General features: G+C 36.2%; 1 protein-coding gene across 1 annotated transcript; it reads right to left on the bottom strand.

Moving 5' to 3' along the window:
• Positions 1 to 2,516: 2,516 nt before the first annotated feature.
• Positions 2,517 to 20,921, bottom strand: LOC148113997 (butyrophilin subfamily 3 member A3-like). The gene is made up of 11 exons (XM_087893605.1): positions 20,861 to 20,921; positions 18,381 to 18,731; positions 16,698 to 16,982; positions 15,565 to 15,688; positions 14,796 to 14,822; positions 9,756 to 9,796; positions 9,617 to 9,643; positions 9,013 to 9,039; positions 4,936 to 4,962; positions 3,506 to 3,532; positions 2,517 to 3,007 (listed from the first exon to the last, which is right to left on the bottom strand). Exons 1-11 carry the CDS (start codon positions 20,919 to 20,921, stop codon positions 2,517 to 2,519), a joined length of 1,488 nt encoding a protein of 495 aa, XP_087749731.1.
• Positions 20,922 to 21,203: the final 282 nt, after the last annotated feature.

The following is a 21,203-nucleotide window of genomic DNA, read 5'->3' on the forward strand; positions in this document are numbered from 1 at the left end:
AAAGGTCAGGAATTCTTTGTGAACATAGAAACTAGAGCTTGAATGTACAATCATTATGCCATTAAGCTATTTTATGTTCTGGTTAAAGCTTATTTTGTTTAATAAAAGACATTATTATCGGGGGGGGGGAACTCTGAATGTGATTTATAAATTGCAAGTAGAAGTGGATTTGCGAAGGGACTTGAGTTTCCCATGCCTGTGCTTTAAACATTTTCACTCCGTCCTGCAAAAAACTGAGACTTTCTATTGCAAAGCATTTTCCCTTAATGAGAACACTAATTTTCCCTGTTTCATCCCATAGCTATAAACATCCCCTAATCAGTAAGTGTGAGAAACAAACACTAACTGTAGTTGTGCAGATAGATAGTAATGAAGACAAATTCCAAGGGATGCTTGGAGCATCAATTGGTAACACTTCTAGAAGACTTCCAGGTTTGATTCTTGACCACAGGGATAAAAATGAGGCAGTTTTATTACCTTTTTAAAGTTAAAGTGTTTTGGGATTGCTCCCAAGTCACCCATTATTAATCTCCGCATGCTGATCTTATTTTCTGATCTGATTGTCCAATAGCATCAAACTCTTTCTACCTGACCACAAAGGAAACTGCCCAAATAGCAGAGAAAAAAAATTCAGCTTCTAATTGATAAGATTCAAGAAAACTCTATGGAGAAGAAAGACCAACTTGGACCAGTTTGAATTGATTACAAGAAGACATTGGACTCCCTGTCACATGATTGAATAACTAAGTACTTAGAAATAACAAGAATGAATAGAAACATCAGAAGCTTTGTGTAAAGATCAATGAACAATGTAAGCACAGTTGCTGGCCAATAGTGGTAGACTGGGAAAGGAGAGGAATATTTCAAGGAGACTCACTATCACCAAACAGTATCACCAGTTTGTCCTTGGCAACACTTTATTTACCAAGATAGTGTGGAATATTGCAAGTACATCAGGTAGTTAGGAAGAAAAATAGGCCATTGGAAGAATATCCGAAGGACAGTGAAAAAGATGCACTGATCCAGTAATTTTAAATGGCTAGTTCTAGTCTCTAACCTTTCATTTCTGAGAAAAGTTATTAGGCAATGGTAGCAGAACTACTGTACGTAGAATTCTATATGAAGTGTATTATCTGGACCATATTCAGTTCGAGGTTCAGGCTGGTAGAGTAGATAGCAACTATCCTACTGTTGGAAATCAAATGCCAACCTGATGTGCCCAGAAGGATGTTTTTGGCTGGAAGAGTTTTGTGGAACAGAGAGTCAGAAACTATACTGACCAATAAAAATATATTTCATAAAATAAATAAGAAAAAGTTAACTCCAACACCAATGGTTGTTAAAAAGCATTAGTAGACAATGATTGCACATACTATAGTGGAATTCTGTTAGATTTTTCTTGATTGTCTAACAAATAATGCAAATAATAAAAAAGGAATCTTGTGGAAATTTAAGTAAAAAAGGAATAGGTTTGTTTGTGTTGTGTGAGAATTGACTACAGTCCCGAAGAAGGTTACTTCAGGAAATGTTGGAAGCTATTTAATTAAGCTAAAATTGTATTGTTGTTATTAGTTGCGAAGCCATGTCCAATCCATTGCAACCCCATGGACAACGTTCTTCCAGGCCTTCCTTCCCTCTACCATCCTCTGGAGACCATTTAAGCTCACACCTACTGCTTCAGTGACTCCATCCAGTCACCTCATTCTCTGTCGTCCCTTTCTTCTTTTGCCCTCAATCTTTCCCAGAATTAGGCTCTTTAAAATGTATTTACTTTATGTATATTATGTAAATTTGAAATTGATCTTGTTGCCTTCTATCACCAACTTCAGTTTGGTTGACCTACAGACTCCTAAAGTTTTTGTTTTGCTTTACTTTTGCATTTAGCTGTGGTGACTGAGGATGTTCTCTTTAGTTCTCTGCAGAGTCCCCTTATAATGAAGGGATGGTGGCAGTAAGGATACCTAATCTTTCATTTATCATTTGCCCACAGAAGTGCCTATCTCAGAAATGAAGGACTCCTGAGCATGCCTTTTTCCTCTTTACACCTGGTTATGACATTGAGCTGCAATTGATTACTCAAATTATATTAACAATAATACAGTCTTTATTATTTTTATTTTATCCATACAAATTTTATAGAGCCATGAAATGGAAAGTTAGATGAAAATATGTAATGAAGACTAGTCATAAACCATTCCTTTTCTTCCTAGGTGTGATCTGAGTAAGAATAATAAGATTCCAAGCAGCCATGTCTGTTTTAGGGTTGGAAGATCCCAAAAAGAGCTAAAGCTATCCTGAAAGGTGTTAGGGTATTACTGAACATATGAACACATAAGGCAATACTTTTTTAAATTGTAAACCAAGCAAAATATCCACTTGGATGAATCTTTCTGGAAGTTTTGACACTGTACTAATTATTTCTGGTACTGTATGGAAACATACTTCTCAGAGAAATCTGATTAAGTTCTTACTTCTTTTTAAAAAATGAAAGGGAAATGGGATTTTCATATGGGTAATCAATCACACTCATCAAAACTTAAAAATGGGTACAATTTCTCAGTTGACTGAATGGTAACAGTGGTTATAAGAAATGGTGTCTGCATACAGGACCTATAGAAATACATTTTTCTGGATTCTTGATCCAGAAACAAGCCAATATTTGAATAAGGGAAACTCTTTTTTTCAATTTTTTCCTTATTTTGACTAGAAAGCAAATCTCCTCTGACACTTCTTAGTGCCCAGTGTTCTTCTCCAAGTGGCACAGAAAATTTCTCCTTTCTGGCTCTGTCCCTTTGAGTCTGACTCAGCACCCCCAACTCCCAGTCCAGCCTCTCTCCCACCTCTACCTCCCAGTAGTGCTTCCCAGAAACATAACCCTCTTTCCCCACAACCACTAGAGACCCTCTAGTAGATTTTCCTTTTTCAAAAGCTTTAAGGGTGGCTCTCTGGTCACCATTGCTGATGGTGATGGCTGGATGCTTGTAGTTTGAATCCAAATAAATGGCAACTACAAATAAAAAAAAAGAAAACAGTGACAGGGGGAAATAGCTTTCATAAAAGTAGATATATTAATTAGTTTCACCACAAATGTTTCTTTTTATAAATGGCTTGATTGCACCTCTGATGCAATACATTTTTTGTTCACAGCTACAAGCATCAAGCTGGAGCTAATGCAGCAGCATTTTTCAAAGTATCTCAAAGCATAGTTAATATTTAATGAAAAGCTTTATGTTTTTCATTAAATATTAACTATGCTTTGGGACACTTGAATACAATATTTTATTTGTATGATTCTTCTTATTAGTAAGATCACAATGCCATCAACTATATGAAGACTTTCATGCATATTGGATATGATCAACCACATTTCCATTTTTCTCTTCTGCTGGTAGAGAGATTGTAAAGAGAGGCAGAGATTATTTTAGGCTCCATTTCAATAAATCCATTTCAATAAATCAGGATTTTATACCTGTATCCACTAGATCTAACTATGGTAACTTCTTACCTGCATGGTTCTGAGACCTTCTAAATACTATAAAAAGAAAAAGAAAACAAAATCAATAATTGGCAATAGTTTTTTTTTTTAAATTTGATTTATATGCCGCCCTTCTCCGAAGACTCAGGGCGGCTTACAATGTGCTCAGCAATAGCCTTCATCCTTTTGTATATTTATACAAAGTCAGCTTATTGCCCCCACAACTGGGTCCTCAATTTACCTACCTTAGAAAGGATGGAAGGCTGAGTCAACCTTGAGCCTTGGCGAGATTCGAACCCTGCAGTAATTGCAGGCAGCTGGTCTTAATAATCAGCTTAATAACAGGGTGCCTTAAACCCCTGTACTACCAAGGCTCTTCTAGTAAAGTATATAAACAATATTCAAATTTATTCTGCAGTAATGTGGCATTGAAATTCTTAAAGAAAGAAAGACATAAAATCTTAAAAAAGGAAATGGCTTGAAAGAATAAATACCAGACTGTGGTATCCAACAGTATACAAATAATATTAAATGGTTAAACCTCATCATGATAGTATATGTTGGACAATTTGACTTGATTAGAGATATTCCAGGATGACTATGCTTTAATTCAAAATTGAGTTTTGACACTTTGGCAATCATTTTATGAACATTTTATGAACACTTCACGACTCATGAGGTAATTGATTAAATTTTGGTACACCTATTAAATTTTTTCCAAGGACCTGGACCTGCATAAAGGACCAAGGATAGGTAGAGTTGTTGCTTTATGGTATGAAAGATATTGTCACATGATATAAACTGTTCCAAGTAAAGCTGGTTTTGCAATTGACTGATGGTGATTTTGCAGTGCTGATGAAACTCAAGTGGTGCTCCAAATATTTTGGGATTACACTTAAAGCACCTATTACTGGTGGTACTACCTTTGCTTTCTTTTGCCACAATTATTCTATTTCTATTTTCAGGTGTTTGCCTTTTGTGATTTCTCCAGTTTTTTCTCTTCTATTCCAGGTACTGCAATATCCATTATCCAGATTTGTTTCTCTTTCTTATCAGCAGTTGTTAAATCTTAGTTGTTATTTGGAAGGGGTTTGTCTGTTTGAATTCTAAAGTCCCATAACTGTTTGTTTGTTCTAGATTAGATTAATGTGGACTTTTAAAAGGTAATTTAACTTACCTAGTTCTCCTGACAATCTTTCTGGAATAGAAAATTATTTCAATTAGACATGCTTTTTTTTTTTTTTTGAGTAAAGGACAAATTATAGAGGTATATATAATCTGTAGGTTATATAAACTGTAGACTTAAATAACATAAATTAGATCAGAAATAAATTAGCAAAGAACTATTTCTTGCAATATCAATACAATAATATTACCATAAAGAAAGTTGTGATTATACCCTAATTCCTTTTCACCTGCAAATTCACTTTACCATAAGTATATAGTGAGTTTTTTCTTACCTGAACATTCTTTGGTATCAGCAAGAGCTATAATGAATCATTGAGATAAATTAACAAAGAAAATAAGTGCCTAAGCCAAGATTTTGTTCCATATAGAAAACAAGTTACCAATTTAAAGCAGTTGAAATTTTGGATGATAACAAGGGTTGATGACATTGAATTATCTTTTGATTTCTTTTATTAATTTGTTAATTTGAATACGATTAATTTTTTTCAAAATCATTCTGATAAAATGAACTATGCCAAATTTCATATATAAATATATAATACATATATAATACAAACACATGTACACGCACACACACACACACAATACACACACACATAAACATATAATGATGAGGTGCTGGTTTTTTACAAGGTTCATTAAGATTTACAAGATTCATTATATATAATGAATCTCTCTCTCTCTCTGTAAGTATGTGTATGTATGTGTGTGTGTGTGTGTGTGTGTGTGTGTATGTATGTATATATATATATATATGTATATGTATATGTATATATATATATATATATATATATATATATATATATATATATATATATATATGTCTTTGGTTATTCGGGTTTTCTCCCACGTAGAATTTGAAGTATCTTGGCAACGTTTCGACGAAGTCTCATTCGTCATCTTCAGGCTGGTGTTTTCGGCTTCATGCTTCTAGGAGCAATGTATGATTCCAGCTGTTTCTTCCTTTTACCTGCCAGTGGGGGTGTGAACTGATTGGGTGGGAGCTTGGCTGTGTTCTGATTGGGTGGAGATGTGTTCTGATTGGTTTGGGGCTTGGCTGTGCTCTGATTGGATGGGGGTGTATTTTGTTTAGGTAGGGGCTTGGTTATGCTCGGGTTAGTCTGAGTTGCAGGGGGATTTGAGCTGGTGAGCTGCGTTGCTGTTGTTTGGCTTCACGTTCGTGGTCGTGCCACAACTTCATGGTGGGTGTCAGTTTGCTTCATGCATGGATTGGAGGGGTTTAAAGTGGCTAATGATGCAGCTGTGGTCTGGCTTCTGCGACCTATTCGTGAGCTTCGATGTCATATCCCTCTTCACCCAAGTGCCAATCAAAGAAGCCTTGACAGCTATCCAAAACAAATATAACCTCCCCAAGCACATCCTAGATCTGACCAACCACTGCCTAGCCAACACATACTTCATCTATAATGGACAAAAATACAAACAAACAGAAGGAGCACCCATGGGATCACCCCTCTCACTTGTCATTGCAAACCTCTACATGGAACACTTTGAAACCCAAGCTCTAGAAAAATCTGATCACAAACCCAAACTCTGGCTCAGATACGTAGATGACACCTTCATAATCTGGCCACATGGGAAAGAAAAACTGGACAACTTCCTCACACATCTCAACAGCCTACACCCCAAAATACAGTTCACCATGGAAACAGAAGCTAACAACCAACTTCCCTTCCTGGATGTCTTAGTCTACAGGAAATCCAGTGGCTCCCTAGGACACACCATCTACCAGAAAAAAAAACCACACAAACCGCTATCTGCATGCACTCTCACACCACCACCCAGCACAGATCAACTCCGTAGCCAAGACACTCATCTCCAGAACAAAACGCTTAGCTGACAAACAACACCTAAAAACCGAACTGCACACTCTCACTAACGTACTAACATCCGATGGATTCCAAAGAAATAAAATTACCAACCTAATCCAAAAAGAAACCTCCACTAAAATCCAAGACAGAGAACAAGAAAACGACAAAGCCATCCTAAAAGGCACCACCGACAGAATCAGCAAGATCCTCCACAAACACAACATCAAGACAGCATTCTGCACAAACTGAAAAATATCCACCATCCTAAGAAACCCCAAAGACAAAATTGAGTTAGAAAATCAAGGAGTATATGAAATCCCCGCCTGCCCCGCCACATACATTGGATAAACCAATAGAAGAATAAGTGCACGCATTGAAGAACACAAGAACTCAGTCAGAAAAGAGGAACCAACTTCTTCCCTGGTCCAACATCTTAAAGCCACAGGACATGAAATTGACTTTAAAAAGACCAGAACTATCACCAAAACTGAACACTTTAACAACAGAATAATCAGAGAAGCCATCGAGATAGAAAAACGCCCACACAGCATGAATAAACGAGATGAAAGCTCCCGCTTACGAGCCATTTGGAAACCTACCCTTATTGACAAATGAATCCCTAACACGAGGAATGACACCAAATCCACACTCACGAGGGCCACACAGGATGTCACCACCACACATCCACCACACATCCACCACACGAATGAGACTTCGTTGAAACGTTGCCAAGGCACTTCCAATTTTACGCGGGCGAAAACCCAAATAACAAAAGACCTATACACACACACACACACACACACACATACATATATACATACATATATATACATACACACACAGTAGAAATGGGAAAGAGTAAAACAGAAGCATAAAAACCGTTTCTATGAATTGCACAAAGAAATATTTCCTTTTATAGATTCTAATCATCTCATAATTTGCTTCAAAGAATGGCCTTGAGTTCTAATATTGTGAGACAGGGGTAAAATGAAACATTTGGTTTTTAGTTAACTTTAATAACAGTATATATAGTTAAAAGAACATATAAGATTTATTCTCCTGTTGGATAATTTTGAAAATTAAATGTTTACTTTGTTACAAAGAAACAAAGTAATACCACAATAGTTTATTTGTGCCCTTTTATGTATTTCATGCAAATGTATGCCAGTTATGTAAATTTACAGAATTTGAATGAAATGAATACAAACTTAACAAAGTATGTTACATTTGTTACAAAGTATGTCACTTCCCGCCTGGATACTGCAATGTTCTCTACATGGGGCTCCCCTTGAAGAGCACCCAGAGGCTCCAACTGGTCCAGAATACGGCCGCATGGGTTATTATGGGAGGGTCATGGCACTCCCATGTAACACCTCTCCTGCGTGAGCTGCACTGGCTCCCGGTGGTCCTCCGGGTGCGATTCCTTTAGAGCGGTCCATGGCTTAGGGCCTGGATATTTACAGGACCGCCTTCTGCCACCAAGAACCTCCCACCGGCCAATACGCTCCCACAGAGAGGGGCTCCTCTGGGTGCCGTTGGCCAAACAATCCCGACTGGTGGCCCCCAGGGGGAGAGCATTCTCTGTGGGAGAACCTGCCCTCTGGAACGACTCCCCCCAGAGATACAGACGATTCCGGACTTACGTATTTTCCGTCGGGCCCTCAAAACCTTTTTATTTCATCAAGTCGGGGTGGCCTAATCTCTCCAATTGTGTATTTTAATTTGGATTTTTAATGGGGGATTTTAACTGTCGGGCCAAAATGTTTAATTTTTTTTAAATTGTTTTTAAATTTTGTATTTGATGTTTTTTACTTCTGGCTGTTCACCGCCCTGAGTCCTTCGGGAGAAGGGCGGTATATAAATTTAAATATTAAATTAAATTAAATTAAATTAAGGTAAGTGAATACTACCCCTGATTTAATAGCTGGAGCAATGGGATTGTGTAGTGATCCAGAATGTGTTTGGTTGATTGTAGTTTGCTGGCTCCTGCATGAGGCAATCTGTGCTGTGATTGGTTGCTGTGGATGTGGCGTTTCCCTTTTTTCCCACCTTTTTCCCTGTGTGTGCCCTCAATGCTTTGTAATTTACTTCATGATGTTCCTGCTGTGCTGATTTACCTGATGATGCTCCTGTTTGCCTGATTATCTTATTTGCTGTAAATATATTTATTTATATAAAACTACATGTTCATATCAACGTCTCTGACTTCATTTGGACATCTCTGTTCAATTCCCTAACATAGTTCTTAGTTGGAAATTGGTAAATTAATTTTATATTTCTTTATCACTTTCTGCTAGTTGAATCAAGGTTTGCCCAGCAAATGATCTTGAAATAAAATTGGAATCTTCTGGACAACTGGCCAAAATTTTTTTTACATTTCTATTTCCCAAGGGTATTTTAAAGGATAGCTGTTTAATAATACTAGTAAGAATGGCTCATTAAGGTTTAAAAAAAGGTTCAAGTTTCATAATTACATAAAACATTATTTTATCACTCCTTATTTAAAAGAATACTCACCTCCTTCATTTATCTGCTGGTTAATTACTACAACAAAAATTATATGTATAAGAAAATTTATTTTTATTGTTATAACCAGCTTCTCTGAAAAGGCGTGGTTGTCAGCAATAATTTGGTAATAGGTAAAAATGTGTTAATCATCAAGAAATGTCAGTGATCTTACCCAGGAAGGGGAGAATTTGAAAATGCAAATACTTCAAAATTATTGTATATGATTGAAATCGTATTAGTCTAAATCAGTCTGGTATAAATGGAAATGATCAGCTCACATGAAAATGACACCATATTAAATGGATAGATTTCAATTGCATGATTTGTAATACTGGAATCTGCTGCTGCTGAAATCTGTTATGTCTCATAGTCTTTTCTCTCTCTTTCTCTCTCTCCCTCCCTCCTTCCCTCCTCCCCCACACATTTCCCAAATACTTAAAATGTTCTAATAATGGTAAATGTGCAATTTGAAATGCATCTGAAGTTTGACTCCTGATTCAGGAGGGTTTTTTTTTAAAATTAAAAAAGTATTATCAGAATCTTCCAAATATAGCAGACAACACCATCCACATATATAAAGGAAATAAGAGAAAGGAAAAGATTCTCATCTTACCAATATCATATTTGATCTTATCTCGTTCTGAAAAGAATAATAATGAAATGTTATAAGATCAAATCACATTAATAAAATGTTCCTCTAGCTATGCCATTTTTATATTTATATGTACATGGGATAGATAAAAACCACTCACCTTTTCCCAAAGCGGGAAAAGAATCAATCCTTCTATTTGACCTTTTGGATAAAATCATTTCATTATTAAAGTCAAAGTGTACAAAATGAATTATTTATGAACAAGTTTGCTTCCTGCTCTGCTAGGGCTTCTTAAGACGATGCAATGCTTCTGGGTAGAGTTAAGCAATCTGATAATATGAATACAAATCACTTTGATGGGATTTAAGATAAATATGGGCCAAATGTAGGTTCTAGTAGGTCATAGTTTTCTTTTAATTTCTATTGAATCTCTCTCTATACTTAGCATTGAATGCACTCCTTTAGCAGGTTTGTGACTGTTTCTTTTTTTTTCAGCCTTAGTACTTCTATTTCATTTTTCTGAAGATACAAAAGATAGCTAAATATTTCTGTCATTCTTGGTTCTTGGATGTTTCTTTATCACTGAGAAGTGAAAGAAGAAGATTTACCTCTTGCCAGAATTTACTAGAAATTCTTTCTGGGGGGCTGAAATGGATGAGCTCATCGTCTATTGATATAGCATTTCCTCACTATGCATATTTTCTAGTTTTGTTTCAAAAGTAAACATTTCTTCCCTATATTGCTCCTGTGTCCTTTTGCTCAGTGTTTTCAATTAGCTGAATGTTAATCTCAGTATGTCATGGGCTACTTTGTAAAGGACCACCCCTTCAACTGAATCATGCTTATCACTCAGTCCAATAGATTCTATATCTCCTTTTAGAAGCAATAAAATTAGAATAAGCATTTTGCTTAGTAGATTATTAAGCCCTTTGATTAGTAGATGTGAATGAAATAGTAGATAGGAAGAAGATAGTAGATATGAAAGTTTAAATTTGAACCCTTGTAGGATTTTTTTTTTTATTGAAAGCTTGGTATTCATAACTAGGAGAAGAAAATAAATAAATGAATAGATTTCCTGGTGGCTGTTCCCCACATTTGCAGGTTCACTAAAACCGGAAGATATTTCATCTATGATATCCTATCATTTATTAAAACATATGTACTTATTTTAAATCAAAGAAAACAAAACAAAGGAAGACTACTTATACCAGCAATACCAATAATTTATACAAAAATTTGCTAATTTCCCTGAAGCTGTTAATTCAGGAACAAGATTGAAATTGGATCTGTAGGTTTGGTCCAAATTGATATTTGTTTTTGCTATTTAGAATGTATATTATTTTGTTTCTCTCTGTCTGTTTTGTTTCAAACAGCAGATTGCTTGGCACAGAACAGATAAACCCCACAGAAAGGGTTTCAATGCAGATTACTTTTATTCTTCAGGCATTCCCTAAACAATAACTCACAGTCACTGAAGAGATTCTTCTGAAGTGCATATAATCTGTTCCCAATTCACATAGGTGACACAAGGTAGTTTGTTCCAGTGTTGAGGGAGCCAAACAACTCCCAGTTGGGCTGAAATTTAAAAACCCCGCTAATCTACACATAGCAGGTTAGCCTGGCAGCCAATCAAAGGTCTGACCCAGTGACCAATCAGAAACCACAGATGTGACGATGTGAGGTAAAACTACATTTCTTAAAAGCAATCCCTTAAAGGAATTCTTAATTCCTTTCTCTAACCAATACACTGTCTAAAATAGTTTCTACAGTTATAATTTGCCCATTTAAAAAAACCAATATGCTAAAAAAGTACAAAACTATTCCCAAATAGATCATGGTCTGAAACCTATCAAGTTGTTTTTGATAGGGGAAAGTGTGAATCAGGTATTACACATCAGCCACGTGAAAAAAGCAAGGTATCTAAAAAGAGAAGCCATCTTCTGGTTGGTGATTCAATTGTAAGAGATGTCAAATTAAGAAAGGATCAGATATGGTATTTAGCAGGTTCTGACCAGTTCTGGAGAACCGGTAGAGGAAATTTTGAGTAGTTTGGAGAACCGGTAAATACCACCTCTGACTGGCCCCGCCCCCATCTATTCTCTGCCTCCCGAGTCCTAGCTGATAGGAAGGAAATGGGGATTTTGCAGTAACCTTCCCCTGGGGTGGGGAGGGAATGGAGATTTTACAGTATCCTTCCCTTGGCACGCCCACCAAGCCATGTCCACAGAACCAGTAGTAAAAAAATTTGAAACCCACCACTGGAAAGGATATGGAGATTTTGAAAGAGATGAGTTATCTGCTAGTGCTAGTGCCAGCAGAGAAAAGAGGTGCGTTGTTAAGATACTCAAGAAAGCTAGTAAGGACTGTGATGTTGTGGTTATTGCTGTATATCTTGGCACTTGAAAAAGATGTATTCTCTGTGCAGAATGATTTCCAGAGTTTGGGACAGGAACTCAGCAGGATATGCTGTAGTCCTACCTTTTTAGAGGTTTTACTTGTATATAAGGAGAAATATAGTGGAGTTCAATATGTGGCTACAGGAGTGGTGTAAAGTGGAAGGTTTTGGTTATATTAGTCATGATGTCTGCAGGTGGTCTAATGAAAAGCTGTACAAAAGAGATGGTTTTTATCCATCAAAGAAAGGGATTGAATTACTTGGCATTAAATTCAGGTATTTTCTGGACAAACATTTAAAGTAAACAATGGTGATAGAGAGTTTATTGATACAGAACATTTCTGTCTTCAGTAATCTAAATTAGTGAGGTTATCATACTTGTAACATAGATGTTTGTGTGGATAAGAATATCAACCTTGCTGTCAAGGAAAATCAAGCTTTTGATTGTGTGTGCGATACCATGTGCACTAATCAAACAGGTAGTAAGGAAGTAGGGAAACTCAGACACAAAACAGGTTATGTAGAAAATAAACAAAGGTTATTTATGTAAAGTATGAAAAATGTTGGATCTAAAACACTGCCTTGGGGAACACCACTGTTAACAGGTACAGGATTTGATAGAGTGTTTCCTATTTTGACCTCTTGTCTGTTTGACAGAAAGGCAGCTATCCATTTATGTAGGAGTCCAAAAATGCCATAGGACTTTAGTTTTAGAAGTAGCTGATAATGCCTTAGTCAGACCACACTTGGAATACTGCATTTAGCTTTGGTCATCACAATGTAAAAAAGATGTTGAGACTCTAGAAAGAGTGTAGAAAAGAACGACAAAGATGATTAGGGGACTGGAGCAATAGTGGGTTTCACTTACCTTCGCTACTGGTTCGGAACGGTGAGCGCTCATGTGTGCACCTTTTGTGCATACACAGAGCGTCCATAATGATGTCTGGGCAGATGAGTGGAGCCTCCCGCCACTGCTTCCAGTTCGCCCAAACCAGGGCGAACTGGTAGAAACCCACCACTGGACTGGAGGCTAAAACATATAAAGAATAGTTGCTGGAACTTTAATCCTTCTTTTCATTAAGTCCAGCAACTATTCTTTGGCAGAGGTGGTATTCAACCAGTTCGAAAAAGTTTGGGCGAACTAGTAGCGGAGATAGTGGGTGGCCACCCCGGCTCTATGCCCCACCTGGCTCTATGCCGTCCTATTTTTGAGGCTGGGCACATGCACAGAAGGTCAGACACAAATGTGGAAGGTGTGTACATGTGCGATGAACTGCAAAGTGCATGTGTGGAAGGCACACGTGCAGTGAACTGGTGGTAACAAAATGTGAAACCTACTGCTGGTTAGAGGTGACATGATAGCACTGTTCCAATATCTCAGAGATTGCCACAAAGAGAGAGAGAGTCAAGCTGTTCTCCAAAGCACTTGAAGGCAGGACAAGAAGCAATGGATGGAAACTAATCAAGGAGAGAAGCAACCTAGGACTAAGGAGAAATAATCAGCAGAACAACTTGCCTCCAGAAGTTGTGAATGCTCCACCACTGGGATTTTTAAAGAAGAGAGTAGACAACAATTTGTCTGAAATGGTATAGAGTTTCCTGCCTGAGCAGCGATAAGAAGACCTCCAAGTCTCTTCTAACTCTGTTATTCTGGTAGACAACAATCCAAACTAAAAAAGTTGAAAGCTGTTGCCAAATTCTGTCCAGACAGAATTGTCTTTAAGCCAGTTTAGAATAAAGCTGACATCAGCACAGGATAGAAGTTGCTTAGTATAGATACACTTTAGCAGACCAAAAAAAAAAAAAAAAAAGGGGGGGGGAGGAGTTTCTGCTTTTTCACCCCTGAAAATGTGCCTAATTACTAAAAAAGTGGTTAATCAGCTGATCTACTTGTCAGTACTGCTTTTCATTTTTCCTTGAGAATCAATTGCTAAACTAACTTTAGTAAATAAATCTGAAACTGAATAGGGCTCCTTTGTAAATTGGAAAAGCCTTCTCAGTTGTGCTGTTTTGCATTTGAGAAGAGTTCTCTCATATTTTTTTGAATTTCAGTAAAATTAGTTCTGTATTTTCCTTCAATAAATTTTAAAATAATATATATTTATTTTTATTCTGGAGTCAGATATTTACTGATGCTTCAGCTGAACATTTTTCATTTCTTTAAAAGTAAACTAGAATGCTATACATAAGCTGACAGGAAAGTTGTACTACTATCAGAAACATCTCTTTAAAAAGGATAGTTATGAATATGATGAAAAAATATATTCATTGTTTAAAAAAGCACTTACCGCGTTTCATTTCATTTATTTCTTTTTCTGTAAAAAATAATGTAGTAATTATTCATTTGAGGCTAGACTACATTACATTCAATATGCTATTTCCAGAACGAGAAATCAGTGTGGATGAAATTGAAAAAGCAAAGTTCATTTTATTATTTCAGAAATTGTTTTATTTCCATTTAGTAGTAAACATTTTCTAGGCAGTCAGTTTTTGCATGTTGACACTCTTTTCTTGGAACACTACTTGGAACACTACTGAATTACTTGATGGTAATTTTGATGATGAAGATAGTGTTACATATTTCCTTCTTGTAGGAACATTTAAAAACTCTAAATTTGCAGTGCTAAAGGAAAACACATCTCACCTTTATTACAGGGATGATATTGTTGCTCAGACTCTTCTTCCTCTTATCTTCTTGTTACAGCCAATTACAGTATGAACAGGTATTGTTTTCAGTTTTAATAATATATCTACATAATTTCAAGAACTTTTATAATATAAAATATATGACTGACCATTACTTACCAAACTTTGAATCTTCTTGCAAGTTCTCTGAAACAAAGTGGGGAAATAGATTGAAATTTGTCAAAGATCAAAGTGCTTTTTGATAACTCCTTCTGTCTGATTATTTTGCAGAGGAAACTTTTAAAATATCTCCTTCAGGCCCAGAGAAATCAATGTGATAGAAATGCATCCAGTTTGAGTGGGAATATAGGGGATAAAGTATTTGCATTGGTCAATTCTGTATAAATTGTCAGAGCCTGATCTTCTACCTTTCCTTGTCAAAGAAAGCACCATATTCTGTTTGGCTGAATATTCTTCATCAAGATGTGGAAGAAGAATAAGCATTTTCTGCTGTGTTCCCATGAACTGCTAACTCCATGTTGGGGAAATAACTATCATTTAATAAATCTACCATTTATTATTCAGAGAATATAATTAGATCAAAGCAGTGGTGGGTTGCCTCCGGTTCACACTGGTTCTATAGAACCAGTAGTAAAACCGGCTCCGCTCACCGACCCCAATGTCATCAAAATGCTTCTGCGCATGTGCAGAAGCTTCTGCGCTTGCGCAGAAGAGTGCACGCATGCGTGCGTACGCGGCCCTGTTGCGAACTGATAGTAAAGGTAAGTAGAACCATCCCTGGATCAAAGTACAATGTGCATTGTAGAGAGAAATCAAGCTAATGTATATAATGTAACTAAGTACATTTCTTTATTCTGCCAAATGCCACACTCTTATGAGAATTATAGAAAAAGAGACATTTTCCTGTAAATATAATTCACAAGATAACCCAGTAATGTATTTAAAATACTTACTGATCAATTTATATGCCACGAAAGTAATGATACAAATTAAAAGCACCAAAATTAACACAAAAGGTGCAATCCAAGGAGAAGTAGTTGGATAGAAAACATCTGAAAGACAGATTGCAATCTTATTTAAGTGATGATTTCTCCAGAATAAATTCCAAATTGCCAAAAGAAAAAAAAATATTTTCCCAGTGTTCAACAAGCTGATTTGGTTCTTTTGTCCCCTGATTGTCCCTATCTGGAGACAGATTTTCCAAAATGATTTGAAGCTTAACAAATAATGCTCTAGCATGTCCTGCTGGAGAAAATGGCAGCAGAGAAGATGGAGTGCTGCCAATGACATTATTACAGATGTTGGATAAGACAACGATTTCACTGGCAATACCTTTCCAAGTATTCATTATGTATCAGTTTAAGGTACATTCAAGGTAGATCACACTGGGAAACCAATCCCATGTAGGTCAATGTTTGCATTGTAAAGTTATAGTAACAAAAACTTTCACTTCTGCTTGACTGAGATAGTTACTTTTATTACTTTTTTGATCTGAGGTCAGAACCAATAGTAAGTTGCTACCGATTCGCCCCGGATCAGGTGAACTGGTAGTGGTGGTGGCAGGAGGCTCCGCCCACCCGCCTGGACGCTTCTGCACGCACATGCATGAGCAAACCGGTAGCAAACTAAATTGAAACCCACTACTAGTCAGAACGCTTTTATCTGACTGTTGCTTTGGTAGTTGCTCTTCTTGATCTCCTTCAAGGTCATTCCCTCTATCCTGTACACTACTATATGCCTAGTACATTACTATATGTTCTGAAGCATTTGAAAGAGTGCCAGTAATCTGTCAGTTTTCTCTCTCTGCATTTTCCAATTCTTTACTGATCTTCCTGCCCTAAAATATAGGACACGACTGAAGAAGATGCATCCCAGCTGGCATTATCCATTTTGTCAGATACTATATCAGATTTCCTTTTTACTGTTTATTATTCTGACAAATAAATGTTGAAGAGTAGCATACTTTTAAAAAACTCAATCAATAATAATATATCTAATTCTCTATCAGTATTTTTCAAGGAAGCTCGATTAAAATTCAAACCTGGGCTGTCCCTTACTTACCAGAAATGAAGATTCGGGATTCTCCCTCATTCCTTACCAGGTTGTTGATGATTTTGCAGGAGACTTCACTATCCCCTCCTGGCTGTAATGTAATGGAACCAAAAACCTGAAAAATTCCTGTCATGACCTGTGTATTTGATATGGCTGCATTCTCTGTCCGGTTTTTCCCTTTGCTGTCTAGCCAGAGAGCCTGTGGTCTTGGGTACCATCCCTCAGAGGTGCAGGCAAGTCCAATACCTTGGCCCTTGTAATCTACCAAGGCAATAGTGGGATCTCCTCCATTTGCTGCACAAAAATAATATGTGTTAATTTTTTACTGCCATAGAAAATCTGTCTGAATTAGGATTTCTCAAAGTATGTGGTATAGCTGGCTAAGTCTAGGGGAAGTGTGAAGAATCTTTTAGTTACATTGTTACAAAAAAATCCTCATTATACAAATTTTCATTGTATTATTTACATTGTTCATTTGTGTTCATTTTGATGTTTGGATGTTTTATGGGAGGTGTCTATATTAAAGTTATACTAAAGGGAGGTGTAGTGGCAAAATACCTAGTAATCACTGAACTTCTGAAGGAATCCCATTTAAAAAAAATCCCAAATAAAAAAAAAATTGGAAACTAACACAGCCATAAAAGTCTGACTTTTATACCATTTTTAAAAAAAGATGAATTTTATGTGTTTTATGATAGATTTTACATGTTATTTTTATATTTTTTTCTTTTTAAATTGCTGTATTTTTCATTGTGTGTGTGTTTGTATTTGTTTTATTGTTTGGAGGACACTAAAATCATATATATCTGATGGGCAAATGCCTAAATATGAAATAAATAAGAAATGTAAATTTGTAGTGAAAAGTTATAACATTGGAATTAGACATTTAATAATTACTCTTTATTAAACTACATAAGCTCAATGACATATATTCTGTTGATGACAAAAGCGTAAATGTAAAATGTTAGGTGGGTTTGTAGGTGGTGGGTTTTTTGTTTGTCTTTGTATTGTATTGTCTTTATATCTGTGTTTATATTTTAATAATAAAAAAATTAAAAAAAAACCTAAATATGAAATAAATATATAATACTATCATTGCAAGTTTTTTTGGGTGAATGTGGCTTTTCATGGAATCTTTATCTTCTCTTATATATAAGAAATATTTTTTATATGAAAATAGTGTTTTAAATATTAATTTAATACACTAACAGGTAATAATAGTAATAAAGAGAAGACTGACAACAGACCATTCAATCCTGGGTAACATGTTCTTGTTTGCTAGCCACCTTGGGACTGACATGAAGCTCTACAGAGACCCTAAAAGATTGACCTTCTATCATTTATCAATCACCCATTGATCCCTACCCATTTATTCCTTTTAAATGGGTAGGGGTAGAGGGAAAGAACCCATTTATGAAGGTTTCAATAATTTTTATTTTTTTAGGAATAAAAGGCATTTTCCATCAAATTAAAGAAGAATGGTAAAAAAAACACAAAAGAAATTTAAGGATATTATAATGTGACTGTCTTTGTAGTTTGGTGCAACATAGCTGTGCAGTTTGATGTTATACGGTTTGATATTGATGAAGTTACTATGAAAAGAGTTAGGGTTAGGGTTAATTGTTGTGATTGTAACACCATTCTTTTCATTCTAATATTGATTTATTTTAAGAAAATGTACAATAATCTCACCTGTTAAAACCAACTGAACTACCACCTTATCATACCAGTCATCAAGGTAGATCTTACAAGTGTAGAGTCCCTGGTCAACGAGACTTATATTCCTTAGAAGCAGAGACATGTTGCCTTTATTAATCTCAGAAGCAAAGAGCTTTGTCCGATCCTTATATCTTTCATCCTGTGTTTCCCCTTGGTTTCTGTTATAGTTTTTCACTTCAATTTTTTCTGATTTTTCCAAGATCCATTGAATTCTAATATTGACCTTTGCAAGTGGCTCCAGAATGTCTACCATACAAGGCAGTATTACTTCTTTTTCAAGATACCCAATTACAGGATTATTTGGTGATCTTATTGAATATTTACCTTCAGAGACAAATGAAGAAGTCATCACAATGCAGAAATTACACTTTTGCCATCTTCTCCCCATTTCCCCTAAATTTCATTATCTTGCTTGTAGGATATGAATGCCCAGAATCATCTGGAATATTTTACTGATCCAGAGGTTCTAGGTGAACATAACCAAAAATTGCATTCTTACGATATCTCTCTGGAAGTCCTTCTGCTGTATGTGTATAAACAAGTCAAGACAGTACTAATACATGTTCTGGATTTGGATAAACAATAAGATCAGTCCTTCCTACCAGAAATAGTTTCCTAAACAGTCACTCTTCTCTGATTAGATCTGCAAGATAGATAAATTTCATCAGTTTCCAAAGGGAGGATAGCCTTTCTTCTGCCTTGATTTAATGCTTAATCTTCAGCTACAAAGGAGATACAAGAACGTACCATGCATCTTTGGAAACTGACCATGTGATAGAGAGGATTCAGAAACTATTGCCCATTTATTACTGCATTGCTAGTTTCAAGGGACATTAGAGTGTGTTTTATTTCCTTATATTTAATACACTATCCAAACTATACTAATTGAGTTCACAATTTTATTTATTTGTATTTCTTTGGAACTGATTGCCAAATTTCTTTATGCTGCTAGACAAGAGACAATTGCTATTTTGTGTTCATAAAAATATGAACATTTCAGATTTAAGTTTTTATTCTTGGTTTATGCAGCTTAAAAATAACCTCCAGTAGTAATTACAGTAATAGCAATCATTATTTTATATAAGAGTTATTATATTAGCAGAAATGAACATTTTGTCTTATTCTGATTGAACACATATTGAACACAAAGTAGTCAAACCAGAAGCATTGGGTTCAATATGCAGTCCTTGACTTACAAGAGTTCACTTAGTGATCATTCAAAGTTACAACGGCACTGAAAATAGTAACTTATGACCATTTTTCAGACTTATGACTATTGCAGCATTCCCAGGATCATGTGATTTACTTTTAGATGCTTGACATCTGACTCACATTTATGACTGTTGCAGTATTCTGGGGTCATATGATCCCCTTTTGCAACTTTCTGACAAGCAAAGTCAATGGGGAAGCCAGATTCATTTAACAACTGGGTTACTATCTTAACAACTGCAGTGATTCACTTAACAAATGGGCAAAAAGCTCACTTAGCAACATGAAGTTTAAACTCAAGTTGAGGACTACCTGTATTTTGTTCTGATTAAATTGTATAGTGCAATGCAGGTCAATGACTGAAATATATATATTTATTTGAATGAATTTCAATGAGGCAATATGAGAGTGAGAATAGATTTTGGAATGAAGTTGATGTGCTGTGATAATGTTCCCAATTACTGCCATATTTTCCCCTGAAACTGATATGTTACCTAAAAGACAGAGTTGTAGTATCCCAGAGTCACATGACAGCCCTTCATGACCTTTGTGAGCTTTCAATAAGATAGGAAAAATAAGGAAAAACTGGATTTTCTTAACAACTGTGTTAAGAAAGATCTTAAACCAAGCATTACTCACTTGATGATAGGGGTGAAATCCAACAGGTTCTGAGAGGTTCTGGAGAACCGGTAGTGGAAATTTTGAGTAGTTTGGAGAACTGGCAAATGACCTCTGGCTGGCCCCAGAGTGGAGTGGGAATGGAGATTTTGCAGTATTCTTCCCCTGCCATGCCCACCAAGCCACGCCCACCAAGCCACACCACACCACGCCCACCAAGTCACGCCCACAGAACTGGTAGTAAAAAATTTGGATTTCATCACTGCTTGATGACCACTTAATGATGTGCAAGAAGCAATGAATATAAACTATCAAAGAAAGAACCAACCTAGAACTAAGGAGAAATTTCTTGACAGTTAGAACAATTAATCAGTGGAATACCTGCCTCCAGAAGTTGTGAATGCTCCAACACTGGAGATTTTTAAGAAGAGATTGGACAATCATTTGTCTGAAATGGCATAGGGTTTTCTGATTGTGTAAGGGGTTGGACTAGAAGACTTCCAAAGTCCTTTTCAACTGTTTTTCTGTTAAATTATGTTCCCAATTGTGGTTGTAAGGTGAGGATTACCTGTACCTTGAAATCAAATTTGTCATTGTCATAGACATTGTGCAAAACTATAGTTTACCTGCAATAGGTGAGACCTGCAGAAGCATCAAAATGCAAATAGCGGAATATAAGGAATACATGGAGCTGGAGCAAGAAGGAAATGACTTCAGGTGCAACTCTGTGGGAAAAAAATACTAAGTTTATGTTGCATTAGTTCAGTGGTGAAATCTAAACTGGTTTGCTACCAGTTTGCTGGCTGCGCATGTGCGCCGTGCGCCAAGCACATGCTGCATGCATAAATGCTCATTACACACCAAAAGGAGGCTTGGGAAGGTAAGCAGAAGGGGGGGGAATCAGCTGTGGCGTGCAATCTTGGGAACCTTCTTAAAAACTTTTAAAGAGCATTTTTTACTACCGGTTCG

This window comes from Pantherophis guttatus, chromosome 4 (genome assembly GCF_059756535.1).
Source record: "Pantherophis guttatus breed Tessera chromosome 4, ASM5975653v1, whole genome shotgun sequence".
Classification (NCBI taxonomy): domain Eukaryota; kingdom Metazoa; phylum Chordata; class Lepidosauria; order Squamata; family Colubridae; genus Pantherophis; species Pantherophis guttatus.